The sequence below is a fragment of the Bubalus kerabau genome, chromosome 10 (assembly GCF_029407905.1).
Source record: "Bubalus kerabau isolate K-KA32 ecotype Philippines breed swamp buffalo chromosome 10, PCC_UOA_SB_1v2, whole genome shotgun sequence".
Lineage (NCBI taxonomy): Eukaryota > Metazoa > Chordata > Mammalia > Artiodactyla > Bovidae > Bubalus > Bubalus kerabau.
The window spans coordinates 39,078,119-39,097,825 of record NC_073633.1 but is presented as its reverse complement, the minus strand read 5'-3'; the positions used below and the strand labels follow the sequence as shown (position 1 = coordinate 39,097,825).

Sequence of the window (19,707 nt, the reverse complement as noted above, 5' to 3'; positions counted from 1 at the left end):
AGTAGGATTGCTGGATCATATGGCAACTCCATTTTCAGTTTTTTGAGGAACTGCCATGCTGTTTTCCATAATGGCTGCACCAATTTACATTCCCAAAAACAGGGTAAGAGGGGTTGGCCATACCCTCTTCAACATTTACTACTTGTAGACTTTTTAAGGATGGCCATTATGATCAGTGTGAGGTGGTACCTCACTGTATTTTTGATGTGTATTTCTCTAAGAATTAATGATGATGAACATCTTTTCATGTACCTATTGGCCATCTGTATGTCTTCTTTGAAGAAATATCTATTTGGGTCTTCTGCCCATTTTTGATTGAGTTTTCTGTTTTTTTGATCTTGAGTCACATGAGCTATTTGCATATTTTGGAAATTAAACCCTTGCTGGGCACATCATTTGCAAGTATTTTCTTCCAGTCCATAGGTTGTCCTTTTGTTTATGGTTTCTTTCACTGTACAAAAGCTTGTAAGTTTGAATAAATCCCATTTGTTTATTTTTATTTTATTTCTACTGCCTTGGGATATTGACCTAAGAAAACATTGGTACTATTTATGTTAAAGAATGTTTTGCCTATATTCTCTTCTAGGATTTTTATGGTAACATGTCTTTTATTTAAGTTTTTAAGTCATTTTGAGTTTATTTTTGTTTACAGTGTGAGGGTGTGTGCTAACTTCATTGATTTAAAGTTGGGCTGTCCAACTTTTTCAATACCGCTTGCTGAAGAGACTGTCTTTTCCCCATTGCATATTCTTGCCTCCTTTGTCAAAGATTAATTGACCATAAACGTGTGGGTTTGTTTCTGGGCTCTCTATTATGTCCCACTGATCTATACATATATTTTACAAATATCATTGTACTTTGATTACTATAGCTTTGTAGTATTGTCTGAAGTCTTGGAGGGTTACGCCTTCTGCTTTCTTCTTTTTTCTAAGGATTACTTCTGCAATTCTGGATCTTTTGTGGCCCTGTGTAAAAATTTTAGGATTATTAGTTATGTAAAGTTTAAAAATAAAATAAAATTAAAAAAAAAAACAATAAATGATGGAGAGGGTGTGGAGAAAAGGGAACGCTCTTGCACTGTTGATGGGAATGTAAATTGATACAGCCACTATTGAAGACGTTATGGAGATTCCTTAAAATACTAGCAATAAAAGCACCATTATTTCCAAAAAAAAAATAAAAAAAATAATAAAATAAAATAAAATAAACTACCAAAAAGTAATCACTAAACTTAAGCAGTGGTGCTAGAAAAATATATGGACACCATCATCAGCTGCTAGTTTTTATCCTTCCTGCCATGTGCTATTTCTATTAGCCCATTCTGAATGTAGAACTCCAAAGTATTGCAAAAAGTATATTCAGATGCAGAATATATCAAAATTGTAGGTTATGGTGAGATTTTTTTTTCATGACAATTTAAAAAATATCAAGTCTGCATTATTGTAGCTATTATAAATAGCAAACAATATAGGGATAAAATACTGTCTTTCATTATACCAGCTCATTAAAGATGTCAAATCAAAAAAAAAAAAAATTTAGGATTATTAGTTCTAGTTCTGTGAAAAATGTCATGGATAATTTGTTAGAGATCACATTAAATTTGTAGATTGCTTTGAATAATATGGTCATTTTAACAATATTAATTCTTCCAATCCAAACTTCCCTGATGGTCCATGGTTAAGACTTCATGCTTCAATTGCTGGGGACATGGGTTTGATCTCTGTTTGGGGAGCTAGGATCTCACATGCCACAAGGTGCAACCAAAAACACACAAAAAGACTCTAGTTAATTCTTAAAGTCCAAGAACATGGGATATCTTTCCATTTCTTTAAGTCATCTTCAATTTTCTTTACTAATACTTTGTAGTTCTCAGCATATAAGTCATTCACCTCCTTGATGAGGTTTATTTGTAAGTATTTTTTGATGTGATTTTAAAAGGAATTGTTTTTTTACATCCCCTTTCTGTTATTTTATTGTTAATATAAAGAAATGCAACTAATTTCTGTATGTTAATCTTGCATCCTGCTTCCTCGCTGAATTCGTTTATCGGTTCTAGTAATTTTCGTGTTTTTTATATATAGTATCATGTCCTCTGCATGAAATGATGACTTTACCTCTTTCCCACCAATTCAAATACCTTTTATTTCTTTTTCTTATCTGATTGCTATGACTAGGACTTCCAATACTATGTTAAAGAGAAATAAACATCCTTGTCTTATTCCAGATTTTAGCCAGAAGGCTTTTAGCTTTTCATCATTAAGTATTATATTGGCTGTGAGATTGCCATAAATAGCTTTTGTTATGTTGAGATGTTTTCCCTGTGCTCATTTTGGTAAGAGTTTTTATCATGAATGTATTTGAATTTTATTGAATGCTTTTCCTGCATCTGTTGAGTTGATCATGCGGTTTTCATCTTTTATTGATGTAGAATATCACACTAATTGATTTGCGTATGTTGAACCATGCTTGTGTCCTTGGGATGAGTCCAACTTGGGTGTGGTGTATGATTTTTCTAATGTGTTGTTGAATTCTCTTTGCTAATATTTTGTTGAGAATTTTTGCATCTATATTCATCAGAGATATTGGAATGATGTTATTTTTTGTTTGATTCATACCTGTAGCAACAGCTATACCCTTCATGAAATACAAGGTAAGAGTAAGTGCAGATACGACAGAAAAGGGTTATTGATTTCTTCCTTTTCCAGATGAAGTTTATGGCAAGCAACTTTTTGGCATCTCTCCTATGGTGGCTGACCTACAAATCAGAGTGTGCTTGGATTCCAGACAGCAGAGTTTCGTGTGCTTTCTCCCAGCAAAATGGGCAACGTTAGTTCAGAGAGGGATGAAATCCTGAATACCAAGGACAGAAAGGACTTTTGTTTTAGACAGTCTTTTGAAACCCTAATTTACCTTAACCCTGGTCCTATCCATGTCACTCAACAATGACTTGCTGTTCAGAAAGAGCTCCATCTGCCAAAAACACTGGGTCTTGAGAGTCTGAATCAAAAGCCAAGCCCTGACTCTCAGATGCCTACCAGCCTTAGTAAAGTCATGGTGTAACAAATATTAAGACTGCTGTCAACCTCAGGCGGCTCAACCCCTGCCTCCAAGTGACAAGAGAAAAAACACAAGACTGTTCAGAGGAAAAACTCTTTCCCCGGAGGGTGAAATAGGATGGGGCATAGCTAAGCTTTCAGGAAACTTAACCTATCATGATTCTTTGTAACAGAAGCTGGAAAGTAGGCAAGGCTTCCTACTTGATGTGTCTCCACTTATTTCCTTATCTCCAGCCCCCATTTTATAGGCATCTTGGATGGTTGGCCATCTAACCCTTTCTGCGTGGATTCCAGTGTTTGTAAGGGCAGGATTTAGCATGCACTCTTGGGGCTGGTCGGAGAAGGCAATGGCACCCCACTCCAGTACTCTTGCCTGGAAAATTCCATGGATGGAGGGGCCTGGTGGGCTGCAGTCCATGGGGTCGCTAAGAGTCAGACACGACTAAGCGACTTCACTTTCACTTTTCACTTTCATGCATTGGAGAAGGAAATGGCAACCCACTCCAGTGTTCTTGCCTGGAGAATCCCAGGGACGGGGGAGCCTGGTGGGCTGCCGTCTATGGGGTCACACAGAGTCGGACACAACTGAAGCGACTTAGCAGCAGCAGCTTGGGGCTGGTAGGCTTCCCTTGTGGCTCAGATGGTAAAGAATCCACCTGCAAAGCAGGAGACCAGGGTTCAATTTCTGGATCAGGAAGATTCCCTGGAGAAGGGCATGGCAACCCACTCCAGTATTCTTGCTTGGAGAATTCCATGGACAGAGGAGCCTGGTGGGCCACAGTCCATAGGGTCACACAGAGATAAGCACGACTAAAGCGACTTAACACGCACACATGCCCTTGGGGCTGGCAGAGATCCTAGACCTCACATTAGACAGAAGGGTAAAATAAGAAGGGGTCCTCAGATGCCTTGGAAGAGTAAAAGGAAAGGTGAGACATTGATGGAAATAGCAAGGAAGGGAAATTGATGTGTCACCTGTGAGTCTTCCAGAGAGGCTGAGAAACAGGAAAAGCAGCAGCACCACTGAGTCAGGAAGTTTCCAGCATGCAATTGCTCTATGTTGAGAACAAGGTAGGCAAGAGTCCCTTCTTCTTCAGTGTCCAAATCTGCATCAGAAGCTGTAGGCATACTACGTGGGACAACAAGGAGGGGGGATCCTGGGAACCCTGGCTTTCTGGGATGTTCCAGGAAAGGATGGGAAACTGAGGAACTAGACAGAATAATCTAAACACCAGAAGTCAGAATCAGTCTTCACTCCCAATTTGACAGGTTAGACCAAACGACTAAACTCATATTAGCACCTCAGAAAGATATCCACACCTGTTGAGGTAATTTTAAGACTGGAGTACAATTCCATTAGTAACTCAGTTATGAGATTTTTATGTGAAGTATAATGATGAGCTAAAACTCTATTTGCACAAATGAACAAACAAGCAAACAAATCAGAGCTCTTGAGTTGTAGTAAGAAAGCCCGAAGGAATAATGCTTGAATCACTTGATTCAACAATTCCCCGTTTTTTCCCCAAGAGAAGACCAAAGTCTATAGACAAGGAATCATGGGGAAGAAATCATAGTAGGAACTGCATTTTTAGCCCAGTCTGCTAAGGAAACATTCACAGATGCAGACACACACGTACACAAGAGATGAGGTACATGTTATCTGAGAAGTGACATAATAAGGTAACAAGGTCCTGACCAATGCATTAATAGCACGTTGACAATAGTTATACTTTCACTTTTCATATAGCTCAAAGTGAAAACATGAGCCTGAAGAAGTCTTAATTCCGTGGCTTTCCCTCCCCTAACCAATGGCCAGATCTTTTCAGAGGCAGTTCTAGTTTGAGCTCTAGAGGAGCAGTGTCACTCGACCAAAATTTTGATCCTTTGATGCTCTGTTTTATAACTTGTGGTTGATAAGACTGCTAAAAGCTCAACACTTCATTGAGGCCATGAACAATATGGTTAGTTCTGGTTACTGATCCTCTTTACCTCACCTAGAATTTTCTAATAGGTTATAGCCAACGAACTCAACTGTTTTGGGTGCCAAATCTAATATATCATGAGTGGGAGGTGTAACAAAATGGTGATAAGCTTGGGCTCCAAAATCACACTGAATTGAAATCCAGCTTCACATTTTACTAGTTGTGTGTTTTGGGGTGAGTCACTTAACCTTTTTCAGCCTTAAACCTCCCACGACCCTACCAGCTATATAAAGTGAGAACAACCATGGTAAATCATCATAAATTCTTTTTGCAAGGATGATGTGAAATAATGTGTACTTATTTCTTGGCTCAGTGCTTGACATGTAGGAAGTGCTCAATATGTCAGCTCATAGAATCAGCATGAGGAATCTAGGATAAACAGAAAAAAATAAAAAACATTCTGTTTGATCGTAGAATCCAGCTCAATGTAGCTTAAGACATAAGTTGGCCCCTTTTGGTTTACTTTGTTGGTTGTTTTCACTGCTGACCCATTGTTCCCGGTAGTCTAACCTGCTTTCTGCAATAGACCAAGGACTGCCAGATCCTTTCTGGCTGGGTCTCTGAGTACTCTAGTACCAAGTCCAGGTCGATTTTGTTTTTCCCTATACCAGCAGCCACTTGGTCAGTAAATACTATGTTTTTGGTTCCTCCAAGCTAGGCCCTGTGGCCTTGAATGACCCTGCAAAGCCCCTAGTTATATTTCTCATCCCCTGGCAAACCTCCACTTTCCTTGCCATTTCTCACCTCACTGTCCTACAGGTCACCTTTCATATGCCTGCCTATTGTATGTTCAAAAGGGACAGAGGGAGCCCCTCCTTGAAACTCACTTTTCCCCTTATTTTATACCAACATCTCCCAAGAGCCAGAAACCACTGCTCTCTCAGAGCCAGGAAAGAGCACTCTCTCTCTCATGAAGGAACCAGGCTCACTCTCAGGGCCGACTCATCCAGGAGGTACGGGGCTGAGAGCTTGCAATACTTAGAGGCACCCACAGAAAGGTTTTCATTAGTTTTAAAAACCAAAGATTGTATGTATAATAATGAATCTGATCTGGATTCTATTCAGCTTTATGCCAATGCAATCATAAAATTTATTTAAAAATATATTTGTATGGAGAAAGGAGCCCCCAGATATCACACTGTGGCCCTACCACTCCTGCTTAGTTTAAAGTGGTCCAAGCTGGAGCAACCTGGGGCAAACTCACTCACCTGGACCCCACCTCCTACATGACCCATGTGCTTCCTCTGGCTGGTACAGAACAAAAGTCACAGCAATTTAGATTTTTAATAGGGTTTTATTATATAGCACAAGGAACGATACTATTTTGCAATAACCTATAAGGGAAAAGAATCTGAAAAACAGATATATATTATATATATATATGTATGGGTGTAACTGAATCACTATGCTGTATATCTGAAACTAACACAACATTGTAAATCAATTATACTTCAGTTTTTTAGAAAAGAGGAATTTTTAAACAATTGCAACATTGCTAATATAGAACTTGTCTATTTCCATAACAAGTCTAACCCAGACTTCTTCACACTTCCTTCCAAAGACAGGCAATGTCAGAGCAATAACACTGACTTGGGAACACACCTGCATGAGCCCAATTGAGAGCCAGCATGAGGTAACCTTCCTCAGGAAGCAAAACCTCATTTCTGGGGACTTGAAAATCACACATAAATGGGCACTGATTGCATTTATCACAACATATGGCAATCTTTTTCACTGATTGATTTAATTTAAAAATCAATTAAGCTGAACACTTGGTTGACTGCCTTGGTTGACAGTTAGGTCTCTATTTATACTTATGAAGCCACCAGGCTGACTCCCCCAGCTGCACACACAGTTCAGAGGGAAGTTTTCTCAGTTTGATGCAAGGTGCAGAAATAAAACAACACAAAATAAAAAGATAGTTTTCTGTTACAGTAAATTTTGGCTATCATTTGAATGAATGCCAAGAAATTACTTCAGTCAAAGTGTTTGAGTCTGTTGCCAATTAGACATGGTGGCAGATCAATCTTGATCAATACTTGGAGGAAATGTAAGCCTTCACCTTTGTTTTTTAATCAATACATTTCTAATTTTTAAGTTGCGCTCTTGGGTGTGACTTGATTATTTGTGAAACACCATCTCTTTAGCCAGGGGACACAGGGGTTAAGTCTGCCTACAAGATTAAGTCACACTCCTCTTTAGTTGGGCTCACTTCTACCTCTACATCCAGAGGCAATGTCAGAGTCAGGCAAGTCAGACTATTCCATCCCAATATATACTTTCCTAGGCATGTTATCTGCCTTTGAGAGTGTCACTCTCTATTCCCACAACAGAGAATCCTACTGAATAAAAAGACACAACACCCCATGTGGGATGGAAAACTAGGCTTTGGCATAGGGGAGTGCGCTGGGGTAACCAACACTGTCAGATCAATTGGTAAAAATGCTTGTAAGTTGTGTGTGAAGCAGCCTACTTTAGTATTTCTTAAATATGACCCCTTTTAAAGGGGAAAAAAAAGTCTTCTAGACCCTTAAGGACTAAACATGTGTCTGATCATGATCCCAGGGTGAGAAACACCCACCCATATTAATTTACAATTATTTTCTCCATTGCTCACATGCAAGTGTCTTTATTAATACTCAGGAGTTTTCATTTCAATACTATGCTTATCACAGCACTTTTTTGAATACATATTAAACAGTTTTTGTACTCAGAAAACCACATCCTTTGGTTGGTCCAGGCCATTTGAATCTTTCTATTAACTGGTGTTTTTTTTTTTCAAGCTTTTACCTGTGTCTTTGTAGGTGTTAAGTGATTAAGTAGTATTAGTGCTAGAGTGGTGCTGGGTGCACAATAGGGGTTTTAAAAATAGCAGTTGCATTACTAAACTAGTTTTAGCTTTTCAACTGTTGCTGTTCTGATTGCAGGGCAGCCATTTGTAAAGAAGCTCAGTATTGAATGGTAATTAACTCTGCCCTCTGCAGTGGTGCTCAGCTCAAGCACCCAAAGGCAAACTTGGGAAGTAGCCTTAATTGAATCACATCTCAAGTGGAGCAAGGGATTCAAGGAGCTCACAGGGGATTCTTCAAGATGAGAAACCTCTCAGTTTCTGCAAAGGCAGTGAGATTGTTAGACTTGAGAGCCTTATTTATGTATCGGCAGGGAGTGGGGGAGAATCGGAGTAAGTTCCTGTGTTTAGTTAACGCAAAGCCCTTGGCTCTGCTTCTTCCTTACCTCTGCATCTCCCTTGTCTCTGAGACACTGGCCTCGCCTCACCTCTTCAGGCCCCTCACTTCTCTTTGGTTCACTGTTCATCTCATCCTTTATATCTTAACCCATACCTCACTTCCTTTGAGAAGTCATCTCCCCATCAACCAAGACGAGGGCAGGTATCCCTTCGATGTGGCAAAACATTCACCTCATGTCTCTGTAACCAGGCACTAAAAACATCAGTGTGTCCACAGTGGTCAGTCCATGCCAGGCATAAACCATGTCATGTAATCATTAGCAAAACTGCATAAGTAGAGCTTGTTTGTACCCATTTTTACAGATACAGAAACTGAGGCTAGAAAGGAATGCAAAGGAAGCATGAGAACTGAAATTCAAAATCAGTCTAACTCCAGAGCTCACACTTAGAACTGCTGTGCTATTCTGCCTCCCAAGTATTTGTGGAAAACATACTGTTTGATATTTATATATATATATATAAACTTGAACAAATCAGTTTCACTGACAAGTTACCTTTCCTGGTCTCAGCCTCTGTTTTTTGTTTTTTTTTTTTAAAGCCATTTGGGCCAGCATCATAAAGCAAGAAATTCTATGTCAGAATGATTCAAAATAGGATTTATTGATGGACTAGATGCTTGCACACAATACAAAAATAAAAGTTACAGAAGGAGAAACAATGGAAAGCAACAGTCCCCCTATTCAGAGTCACCTAGTTCCCCATTCCCAGAGATAACTATTGAGATGTATTATTATCATGAGAGGAAGCCTTGGAACTGCATTTTGTATAATATGATCCCATCCAACTGATGGATCAATTTTAGGGGTCCTGATCTGCATTAGTTTTTTAATACCATTTAAAAAATTTTTGAAAGGATAGTGTTTCATACAACTTGTGTTTCAGTTTGACGCATAGCACAAATGTACATCTGAGTCACAGAGTGTAAAACGTGATATTACACTTCTCACCATGGAGTAATACTAAAAACTGTTTGACAGCCACCAACTGGGCAGAACCAGAAGCTGAAAATTATGAAGGTCCCTTCCATGGAGAACCTCCTGCCCTTACTTCCCATGAGTTACTTTGGAATTCAGCAGCCAGACCCAGTAAAGCACAATTTGGATCCCTTCCCTCCTCTGTTCAAAGTTTTCCAGGGACCCCCATCTCCCTAAGAGCAAAATCCATGAGACAACATATATCTCTATTTGTTTGTTAATATCCTGAAACAATTCCGAAATCAAATGAAAAATATGGGTTCCATGATGTAAAGAAATATGACTTGTAAGGGAGATTGGGCCTCTGGGAAGGGACTTCAACAAAGAGAAGCAGCATCCTTCAGCTGAAAACAAAAGTGGATATGCACAGAGTCTAGGTATAGGGTGATTTATCTTAAAATATCATTTACATGACATTCATCAAACTCCCTATGGAGAATCCTGGGGATACCTGAGGAAGATAGAATGCTCTCCAGAAGAGCTGGCCAGAAGATGGAGAGACTCTCAGAAAAGCGTGGGCTGCATCCACAAGAAGATGGTGAGGACAAAGAATCATGTAGGAGTCCAACCACAAGGCGCCAAACTACAGGCCCATAGCAAATGAAGCGGCTTCTCACATGGGCAGTTTCTCTAGCTTTGGTCAAGGTGAGCAGCAACAGGAATGCAGTGTTCACTGTGGGGCAGCCAGTCACAATAATAAAATACTGAGGCCAATTCTCCCATCTCAGAAACTGGAGCAGAACTCAGCAAAGGAGGAAATGACGGTGCCGCATCCCCTCCCTCCTTTTCTGTCTCCATCTCTTCACTCTCCTGTAGTGCTATGTATCCCTAAATGTGGCAGCTCTGTCTTCACTGATGCAAGTGGGTACCTCAACCGGAATAGCCCATGGTGTCCCATGAGGGCAGGCGTAACCCGACTGCAGGGGCAGCTTCTAGAAATCAGGATGTAACATCATGGCATATTTAGACTTGGATACTATTTATTAGACATGTAAGCTCATGTGAACAAGGCTCTTGTCTGTCCTGGTCTCCTTCAGATTCTCAGTGCCAAGCACTGACACTTAAGTAGGGACCCAGTGAACATACCTCAAATGGATGAAAAAAATGTTAGACCACGTAGTGGAAGCTCTGGCAGACAATAGTTTCTCCAAGCCTTAACCAGTCATCAGGCAGATTCTGCAAGGTGGGTTTTTATCCCTCTGCCCCTGGGAAGCAGCCCTGTGTGTGTTCTACAGGGCAAATTGCCAGTTTGACATGAGTTCGGTATAACTGTGCCTTTGTGCATCGAGGTGAAAAGAGATGACAGGTGGGAGCAAGTACACGAGCAAAAGCATTGAGGCTTGCAAGGGCACAGCAATTACCGGCAGTGACCAGGTCATGACCTAAGAGGTCAGGTGCCTGGAGGGCATGGCTGGAGGCCAGGCAGAACAGGTTTGGTTAGTTGTGAAGCTGAGTGTCATACTTTATTTTTTGGGGCTCCAAAATCACTGCAGATGGTGACTGCAGCCATGAAATTAAAAGACGCTTACTCCTTGGAAGGAAAGTTATGACCAACCTACATAGCATATTCAAAAGCAGAGACATTACTTTGCCAACAAGGGTCTGTCTAGTCAAGGCTATGGTTTTTCCAGTGGTCATGTATGGATGTGAGAGTTGGACTGTGAAGAAAGCTGAGCGCCGAAGAACTGATGCTTTTGAGCTGTGGTGTTGGAGAAGACTCTTGAGAGTCCCTTGGACTGCAAGGAGATCCAACCAGTCCATTCTGAAGGAGATCAGCCCTGGGATTTCTTTGGAAGGAATGATGCTAAAGCTGAAACTCCAGTACTTTGGCCACCTCATGCGACGAGTCAACTCATTGGAAAAGACTCTGATGCTGGGAGGGATTGGGGGCAGGAGGAGAAGGGGACAACAGAGGATGAGATGGCTGGATGGCATCACTGACTCGATGGACGTGAGTCTGAGTGAACTCCGGGAGTGGTGATGGACAGGGAGGCCTGGCGTGCTGCGATTCACGGGGTCGCAAAGAGTCAGACAGGACTGAGCGACTGAACTGAACTGAACTGAAGGTGAGTAATGTTAAGAACTTTGTTTTTTATTCTGTAGGCAACAGGAGAATTCCTCGGCAGTTTGGAAACAAAGAAATGACATGATCAGGTAATTCTGAAAACAACAGGAAAAAAGGATTAGAGAACTAGGAAGGCCACTTATGAAGCTATGACACATGTTCAGGTTTAGAGATAACTGGGGCCAAGACATGTGGGGGTGGAGATGGAGAGGAAGCCCTGAGGGACAATTCAAGGAGAAGACCAGTTGGAAACATGTTTTGGGATGTTAGATATCAAGGTTGGATATCCAGACTCAGGAGTCATTTGGGTCCTGTTGAAGTCATAGAAGAAATTAAAAACACCTAATTTGAGTAGTGGGTCATTTGGAAAATCTGACAAAAGCAGGCATTTTTAGTTGCAGAGGCTTCTCAGATACTCACGAAAAGCTGAGCAAAAGGTCCAGGGATATCACTGAAGAGCCTCTGGTGAAAGAAGAAAGAATATCAGAGAAAGGATCCCAAGGAATGACCTTACCCAAAGGGTAAGCAGAAGACGACAGTGGCCCCCAGCCTTTCTCAGCTGTTACAGAGACACTGACTACTGCCCATCAGAGGGTTGTTTGGAGAAGCAGAAGAAAGGATAAGAGAACATAAGTGAAGAAGGAGTGCTTTGTTCCTGAGGTCAGAGGCGCCTCAGACAGGACCAGGGAGACTAACCACATGGCTGAAAATGAATAAAGAGATGGAGCTAACATCTGATTTTTAAGGTGTTTGGAAAAGACAAATTGCTCAAGTAGCAACAACCAGAAAGCCTCTTCAAAGAGTTCAGCTGGGCCCAGAAACCTAGTCAGGTGCAGGCAGAATGCACAGCTCTCAGGAAGCCTAAGAAAAAGCAGCTTCCTAGGCAGATGCAGGCCTCTTTCTTTAGAAAACTCAGCAAGACTCGTTTCTCGAGTGAACTAATAGCTAATCATTTCTGTACTTACGACATAATGAACTGCGGGCGTATAGATGTATGCAACTGCCTGAAACTGTGCTCAGTATTATGTGTATACACCCAGTAGTCTATCTATCTAAACATATTTACATATAATTATGCATTTATATAAAGGTATGTGTTTATCATCTTGGCATATATACATATGCATATTCAGTGTAAGTCTGGAAGAGTGTCATAGTTTAATATTAAACATCCAAATATTCCTTCAGCTGTGTGTGTATACAGCTGTGACTGAGAACTTGGGTCTGTTACCCAATGTTCATGAGCATTCTCAAACTTCTTTCTGGTCTCAGTATCAGAAGAGTTGATCTCATGAGCAATTGTTTGTTTGTTTGTTTTTTGTCTTGCATGTGACAGAAATTGAACTTTAGACAAGGCCTCCTTTTTGAACATGACTACTCGAAATCAAGGAGAAAAGTCTTTGGTCCCACTTGTTCTATGGGTTGCATTTAAAAAAAAACAAAAGACCAGCAACCTTTCATTTCTGTCTCTATTTTACGTACTTTAATTTCACATTTCATTTCATACACTTCTTTTGGTGAATTACGCAACTTTGTAAGCTATCTTTAATTTCCTTTTTAGGATAAGGTGGCATATACTTATGAGGCTTTAAGGTCCAGAACATCATGGCTGGGAAGGAACTTACTAATGTGGCTGGAGTTAAGGCATGTGACGGTGATAATAGGTATGTTATTAGGACAGTCCTGTAGCCATTACAGGGAGCAAGCCAGATCTCAGCACAGGTCGTGGTTCTCTCTGGTGTGTACTAGTTGTATGATGGGAAGCATATTATGCTCTAAACCTAAATATTTTCCATCTTTAAAACAGTGACCTCTTGGTATTTGGGCGAGACGGTACTCAGTCAACATTTGCTATTGTCATCACTGTCTTTTCACCATTTGTGATCAGATCTGCCGTCAGAAAGTTCTCCCACTCCTCCCCAGCTCGGCGCCCCTCACTCCCATACCCAACAGAGGCCGCGCAGCTGTGTCTCTCCTGATATGGATCGTATCTGGAGTGTACCTAGGGGTGCAGAACAAGTATCTCCAGCCCAGTTGCTAATTACTAACAAGATGATACTCACAAGCACAGGCTAAGGCGGACCCACAACTTTGTTTTCGTTCCTTACCCCACCCTCGACTCTGCGCTCCGATGTACACAAAAGAGGCTGGCAAGGGGATAAGGGGTCTTCGGGAGCCTGGACTGAAATTCGGGAAGGCGAAGGAGGTGGGGATTGCCCTGAGAGCCACCGAGCGAGGCCAGTTTCCTCCGGCTCCCACCAGAACTCCTGCCGCGGGCTGGTTGGGATCCAGGGCACCTGGAGCCTTCCCGCCCCTCCAGCTCCGCTTCCGACTTCAGCCCCGGGCCGATGTAGGCACCGGGAGCAAAAGGCGAGAGTGGAGGGAGACGCAGGCCTCCGGAGACTACGGAGTAGCGAGGGCAGGTTTCGGGGAGAGCTGAAGGGCGCCACACATTTCCTCGGGCGATAACCATCAGCGCTTGTCAGGTGGTGGTGCGGCAGAGTGTGCGCGCGCGCAGGGAGGAGGGCGAGGGGGCGCGCTCACACAAAGTTTGTGCTGCGGTGCGCCGCGGTCGGGCTCGCCCAGCTCGGAGAGCGGCAGGTGGGCGGCCCGGACGAGAAGACCCGGGGCGGAGGAGCTCGGCAGGCGGCGGCGGCGGTGACGGCGGCGATGCGCCGCGCCCCGCCGAGCCAGTCCCGCCGCGCTGGGTGAGGTGGCTCGGGGAGCGCGGCTGCGGCCATGGGCACCCTGGGCAAAGCGAGAGAAGCTCCACGGTGAGTAGGCGCGCCTGTTTCCTTTCTTGGGGCGGGGGACACGGCGCCCACGACCCCTGGACCTCGCCGGGTGACTGGCACGGCGCCACCTCCTATGGGAAGCTGCGGGCCCGATGTGTGGAGGGCGGCGGCCTCCCGGGGTCTCGGGTTAGTCCAGGGCGATGGGCTCGAGGGACGGACGCGCCCCGGTCGCCCAGCGCATCTCGCCCGACGGGCTGGGGAGGGAGCCCGGTTGTGCGGACGCGCGCCCTGAGTTGATCCGGCGAGACCCGGAATCGCGCTAAGCGACTGGACCCCGGGACCCTCGGGCTGGGCCCATGGGACTCCCACTCGTGGACTTTCCGCGCCCCGCGCACCTGCCGCGGCCCCGGCAGCGCCACCTGGCGGTGCGTTCGGCCCCGCGGATGTCTGGAAGGACAACTGAGTTTGCCGCCAGCGCGCAGGGGTCGGCGAGCCACGCAACCGTTTGGGGGGAAACCTACACTCCCCTCACCCACCGTGATCCTAGGGACATGTTTCAGGAAGGACTTGGGGTGACAGAAAATGACGGAAAAGTGACCGTGAGTCAAACATCTGTTGGCAGGGTAAAGAGGCCGGGAGGGGCCGGGCAACTTTGAGTTTGTTCCCCAAAGGGCCAGAACCGGACAACTGCCTGAGCTCAACATAGGGCCGGGCGAGCTGGGCTCTTCCCACCTCCATCCACGCAGACTCTGTTGCGCCTGACATGCCCCGTCCAGCAGGAAGCGTTGCCCTGCTGGACCTCCTCACTAAAAGCTCTTGGCCCTTTATGCCCTCCCCTGCCCTGCCCTTGAAGGTCCAGCGCTGTTCTCTGCATGGGATTTAGACGAGGGGGCTCCGGTAAATTAAAATCAGCCTGTATTATGGGAGGAGGGAGAGGACAGGACTGAAAGAAATCCTCACTAGAAGCCCGATAAAAGCCATCTTTCCCTGCAAAGAAAACTGTGGGAGTTTTCCTTCGTTCTCTTTGTCCATTTCTCCCCTCACTCTCCTGGGCTGAATTTCATAAAAAGTTCAACCCGAAATTGTGACCTCCACTGAGGTACCTGAGGCTGGAGAGGATTGCGCCTGAATCAGTTCAGAGTTTTGAAAATCTCCTTCAGCAAACTAGATAGGGCCTTAACCAGTTGTAGCCTCAGGGAACACTTAGAAGTTGTTTCTCTTCGGCTTTTTTTTTTTTTTTTTAAGCTGGTGAGAAAATATTTGCCTACCATCCTTTAAAAATACATAAGCATTTGCAGACTTAGGGGCTGTAGGTTCTATGGATTGGAAAAACACCCTTAGACCTGCCTAAAAGAAAGTGGTTTATGAATTCTTACGTATAGCCATTTCACCAGAAAAGACAGAACAATTTGAAGGTCTGTCGCGAAGCAGCCAGTCAAGAGACAGCACAACAAAATTGCCCAGTTTCCTAATTATGGTGCACATACTTCTCATCTTCCTGACCTCTCTGAATGCTGTCTGGGTTTTAGCAGTTTCTCTTCTCCCTGGTTTCTCCTGCCCAAGCCCTCTGAGTCTCAGCAGCCTCTCTGCCAACTGCATCTCTCACCTTCCTTTTACCTTCCTTCTCTCTAAATACTCCCTTCGAGTCCATTTGTTTTGGGTAAATGTTACCAGCCCCTCCTAGTTCTGGTAAAAGCAACTACCTTTGAGAATCACCTCCTGGACCAAAGTGGTTTCCCCTTCAGGTGACACTGGGAAACATTACTTGGATTAGAGTCAGGGCAGTCTTCAGAGTCCTGAATGGTTGATGCTATCAACTGAGGGAGAAAATGGAATTTTCCCTGGATTGGCCAGTTGGGAGACAGAGGTGGACACCCACCTCCCAGTCCTAGTGGGAAGAGCTGCATATGGAGACAGCCTCATTGCTGTGGCCTCATCTCGCCAAGCTTAAGAGAATGTGGAAGGCGTATGAGAAAAAAAAAAAAAAAAAAGACTTCTAACCAGAAGGACTTTCTTTTCATCTTTCCAACTCTGCCTCAGGAGGAGGTCTTAAAGGTGAACAGACAGCAGCTAAGGCTGAAAGCTGACTGATCCCAACAGTGGATAACCAGTGCCAGGTTTAGGATCGTCACTGCTTCTGCAGTGGGAAGAGAGCATGACATGGGCAGAGGAGGCCTGGCTTCCACCTGGCTTGGCACTGGTGCCCCATCCCACTGTCTTTCCAAGCCTGGACTTCCACAGGCCTGGTTGAAGGGCTGGGAGAATGACCTCAGAGGGGCTATCCAGCTTTTTGCTAATTCTGAAATAGTGAAAGATGCACAGTTCCAGGCACAGTAAATATTTATTAAACAGAACCAGAGAGGTGCCACGTACAAGTCCCAGATCTAGTACATATGAGTTATACAGCCTTGTCTATGTCACTTAGCCTCTTTTAGACTCAGTTTCAAATCGTGAATGGAGATAACATCTTGGCTGTAAGCTTTAAAGACTATGTAAATCTCCATCACAGAGCCTGCTGTCATCAGAGGTACTAGTTCCGGCGGCCATTACCGTTTCCTTTCATTTTCAGATACTGATCTGATCTTGGGGCCATCTCAGGGCCTGGGTGAAAATCAGTAGTGGCCAGAAACTTGATCAAGTCCTATAATACCAATTTGATCTTTCAGAAATCACTGCCTTGAGCTAGCAGATCCTAAGAGCCAGTTTCTGATTGGACTTCACTGAGCCCATCCTAGGTCAGAACAGGTGGCAGCAGCCAATGCCAGACCAGCGTTCTGGAGCTACTTTGAAAAGGAATTCGAAGGGCCTGGTGTTCCCTCCACATGTCTGGCTGTGCAGTAAGTGGTCCCGTTGTCTTTTAACAGGGTGGTTTCACCAAATCCACATGTACGTCAATATTTTATTTTGATCCAAGTACTTCTTCAGCCCCTTCTGGGTGACATTACATCTTGTCAGTTACAGCTTTCCCCAACATTCCACCTGGAACTGGTTCTCCCTCCTCTGAGAACATCACACTTCTTGCCCTTGACATTCACAGGCCAGTTATTTAAGATTTGCAGAGTTATCTTTTCTTGGTCTGGTTCTCAGTCTCCAGCTAGATTTTTGTATTAAGGAACTTGCAGATGACCTTCATACTACAACAACAACATGTAATGAGTGTGTTTTATAGTTTGCAGAGTACCTTCACAGACTGTGTCACGGGTCCGCTCTGGTCTGGCACACGTGTGTTACTCCTAGAATAAGTACTTATTGATTAATTGATGCCATCATATGTTTATCAAATATGTGTAATTAAAGTTATGCATCTGAGGTGCATTTCTTTGGTAATAAACATGATAGCCAGAGGCACAGTAAGAAGGGGAGAATATGCTCAAAGGAGTTACCAGCAACAATACCTACCGCTCGTAAACCTACAGAGATGATAGATATGTCTCTGTGTATGTTATGTTTATTTTTTTAATGGAAGAAAAAATAAAATGCTCAGTTAACCTATTGATATTTTGCAACAACTTGGCTTTTACTCTTGAGGTCATGACCAAAGATAAAGCTAAGTGAAAGTGGGTGAAGCTGACCTATTGGGCTACTAAGCCATTTCCAGATTCAGACTTGTCCTTTTGCATTCACATCTAGAATAAAGCTCTCATAATCAGTAAGGACTTGATAGAATGAGGTTTAATGATAAAAATGACTCAATGACTATCAATAATGAAAAACAGAATCTTAGAACCCACCAAGATTTAGCTTATTATCTAAACACCACCTCCATAACCCTCAGGTCCTCAGTCTTTGTCTTCTCCTCCCCACATCCTTAAACATGTTTTTGAGGCCACCTGACTTTCGACAATAACTCTGGTATTGCTCAAGATGGATGAATTTAGCTGAAGATGGGACCAAACTGAAACAATTCTTAAGACCCAAGTCAGTGGTCTCTGGGATAAAATAAAAAATTTATTGCTCGGAGCTAAAACCTGCCAGGATGGTCTTGCGTCTGCCTCTCCCCTTCAAGAACTGGAGAAAGCAGGCCAAAGCAACCCCAGTCTCAGGCTGAAGAGCCCTGCTTGCAACCCTGAAATCTCACCTTGCTATTTACTTGAGAGATATCCCTTTAACAGCCAACCAGTCCGCTTGGTGCCTTTACCAAGTGGGAGGGGTATGTCTTATCAGCCCAACTCCTGCGATTAATTGTTTTATCTCCTTTTCTGCTCTGCCTGCCTACAGAGTGCAGAGCTGTCAGTGTGGTCTGTCCCCTGGCTGCTCTGATCTCATTCCCTGCCTCTTCTCTTTCCCTAGGAAACCGTCTCATGGCTGCAGAGCAGCCCCTAAAGCGAGACTAGAGGCAAAGCCCGCCAGCAGCCCCCTCCCCTGCCATCCCGGCCTGGCCCAGATCACCCAGTTCCGAATGATGGTGCCTCTGGGACATTTCGCCAAAGGAGCCAGCCTGGACGATCTCATCGACAGCTGTGTTCAATCTTTTGGTGAGTTGGCGAACTGCCCACATGCATAAATGGGGCTCTTTTACTTTGTTCTTCCTTAAAAAGTGCTTTATAGAATAGCAACCTACATTGCATTTGGGGTTTAAAAATAGCTTTCGAGCCTTTGAAATGTTGGAGACAGTGTGCAGTGCCTATGGCACATGACTGTGTGGGTGTAATAGGTCGTGATGAGAGGTGCGATTTAAAGCGAGAAAAGTTACTGAGGAGAGTTTGTGTTTCCAATTTTCTCAGGATGGAGGTTTTTCTCGTGATGAAAAAATATCATAAAATGCAATGATGCATCTGGCGCTTTTCTGTTCTTGTGTTCTTGGGGCACACAAAGACTAGCAAACGCTGTTACCAGACAGCAGTTTGGATCATTGGATGGCAAAGTCTGAATAATTCCCCTCACAATCTCGAAGGGTGGTTGTGGTGGAGTAGGAAAGGACTGAGTAAGGCCAAACTGTCTGGCCTGGGAGATAGTGCCAAATGAGCGGCGTGATGGAAGACTGGGGATCTATGAAAGGAGCATCCAGACGTGTTGGCAGAGAGTTATCTAGATGCCTCACTCTGTCATCACCCGACACACCATGAGGGGCGAGCAGCGTAGCACAGCTGGCAAGGGTTTTCGGCAAAGATGCCCTATTTAAAAAAAAAAAAAAAAAATTTGTAGGCACGCTCTTTTGATTGTTATATGTGATATAGTGATGGAAAAGTACTAAACATTTGTTCCCCTCCCTGAAAAAGGAATGATGGAAAATTCATAGAGTTCCGTTATCACTGGTACCCACTCTGCTCCTTTGGGACCTCTCTGTCTCCCCCTGGGAAGCTGATGAACTTGTGTGCTCAGCTCAGAAGCCCCAGACCACCCCACCCTGGCAGCTTCCAGGTGCCTTGGAAGACTTGATCAGATTCCAGGTGCTTGATAGGATCCCAGGTAGCATGACTGTGGGTTGTTAGAACTCAGAATGAGGGATTTATTCACTGGCTGGACCTGTGTTCCCTTGTGGCTCAGCTGGTAAAGAATCCACCTGCAATGCGGGACACCTGAGTTCAATCCCTGGGTTGGGAAGATCCCCTGGAGGAGGAAAAGGCTACCCCCTCCAGTATTCTGGCCTGGAGAATTCCATGGACTATATAGTCCATTGGGTCAGAAAGAGTCAGACACAACGCAGC

At 44.0% G+C, this 19,707-nt stretch overlaps 1 protein-coding gene across 8 annotated transcripts in view; it reads left to right on the top strand.

The window, feature by feature from the left end:
• RASGRP1 (RAS guanyl releasing protein 1) overlaps window positions 1–19,707 on the top strand; it is a 217,890-nt gene that overhangs the window by 124,749 nt on the left and 73,434 nt on the right. For 3 of the 8 annotated variants that reach the window (XM_055537325.1, XM_055537327.1, XM_055537328.1), the window contains exons 1-2: window positions 12,884–12,988; window positions 18,350–18,534. In XM_055537325.1, coding sequence (XP_055393300.1) covers window positions 12,930–12,988; window positions 18,350–18,534 — 244 coding nt within the window. In that variant the 5' untranslated portion in view covers window positions 12,884–12,929. Of the gene's footprint in view, window positions 1–2,705; window positions 6,953–12,883; window positions 12,989–13,894; window positions 14,099–18,349; window positions 18,535–19,707 lie in introns of those variants that run through there. The other 5 variants (XM_055537329.1, XM_055537330.1, XM_055537331.1 and 2 more) reach the window with 3 other exon arrangements.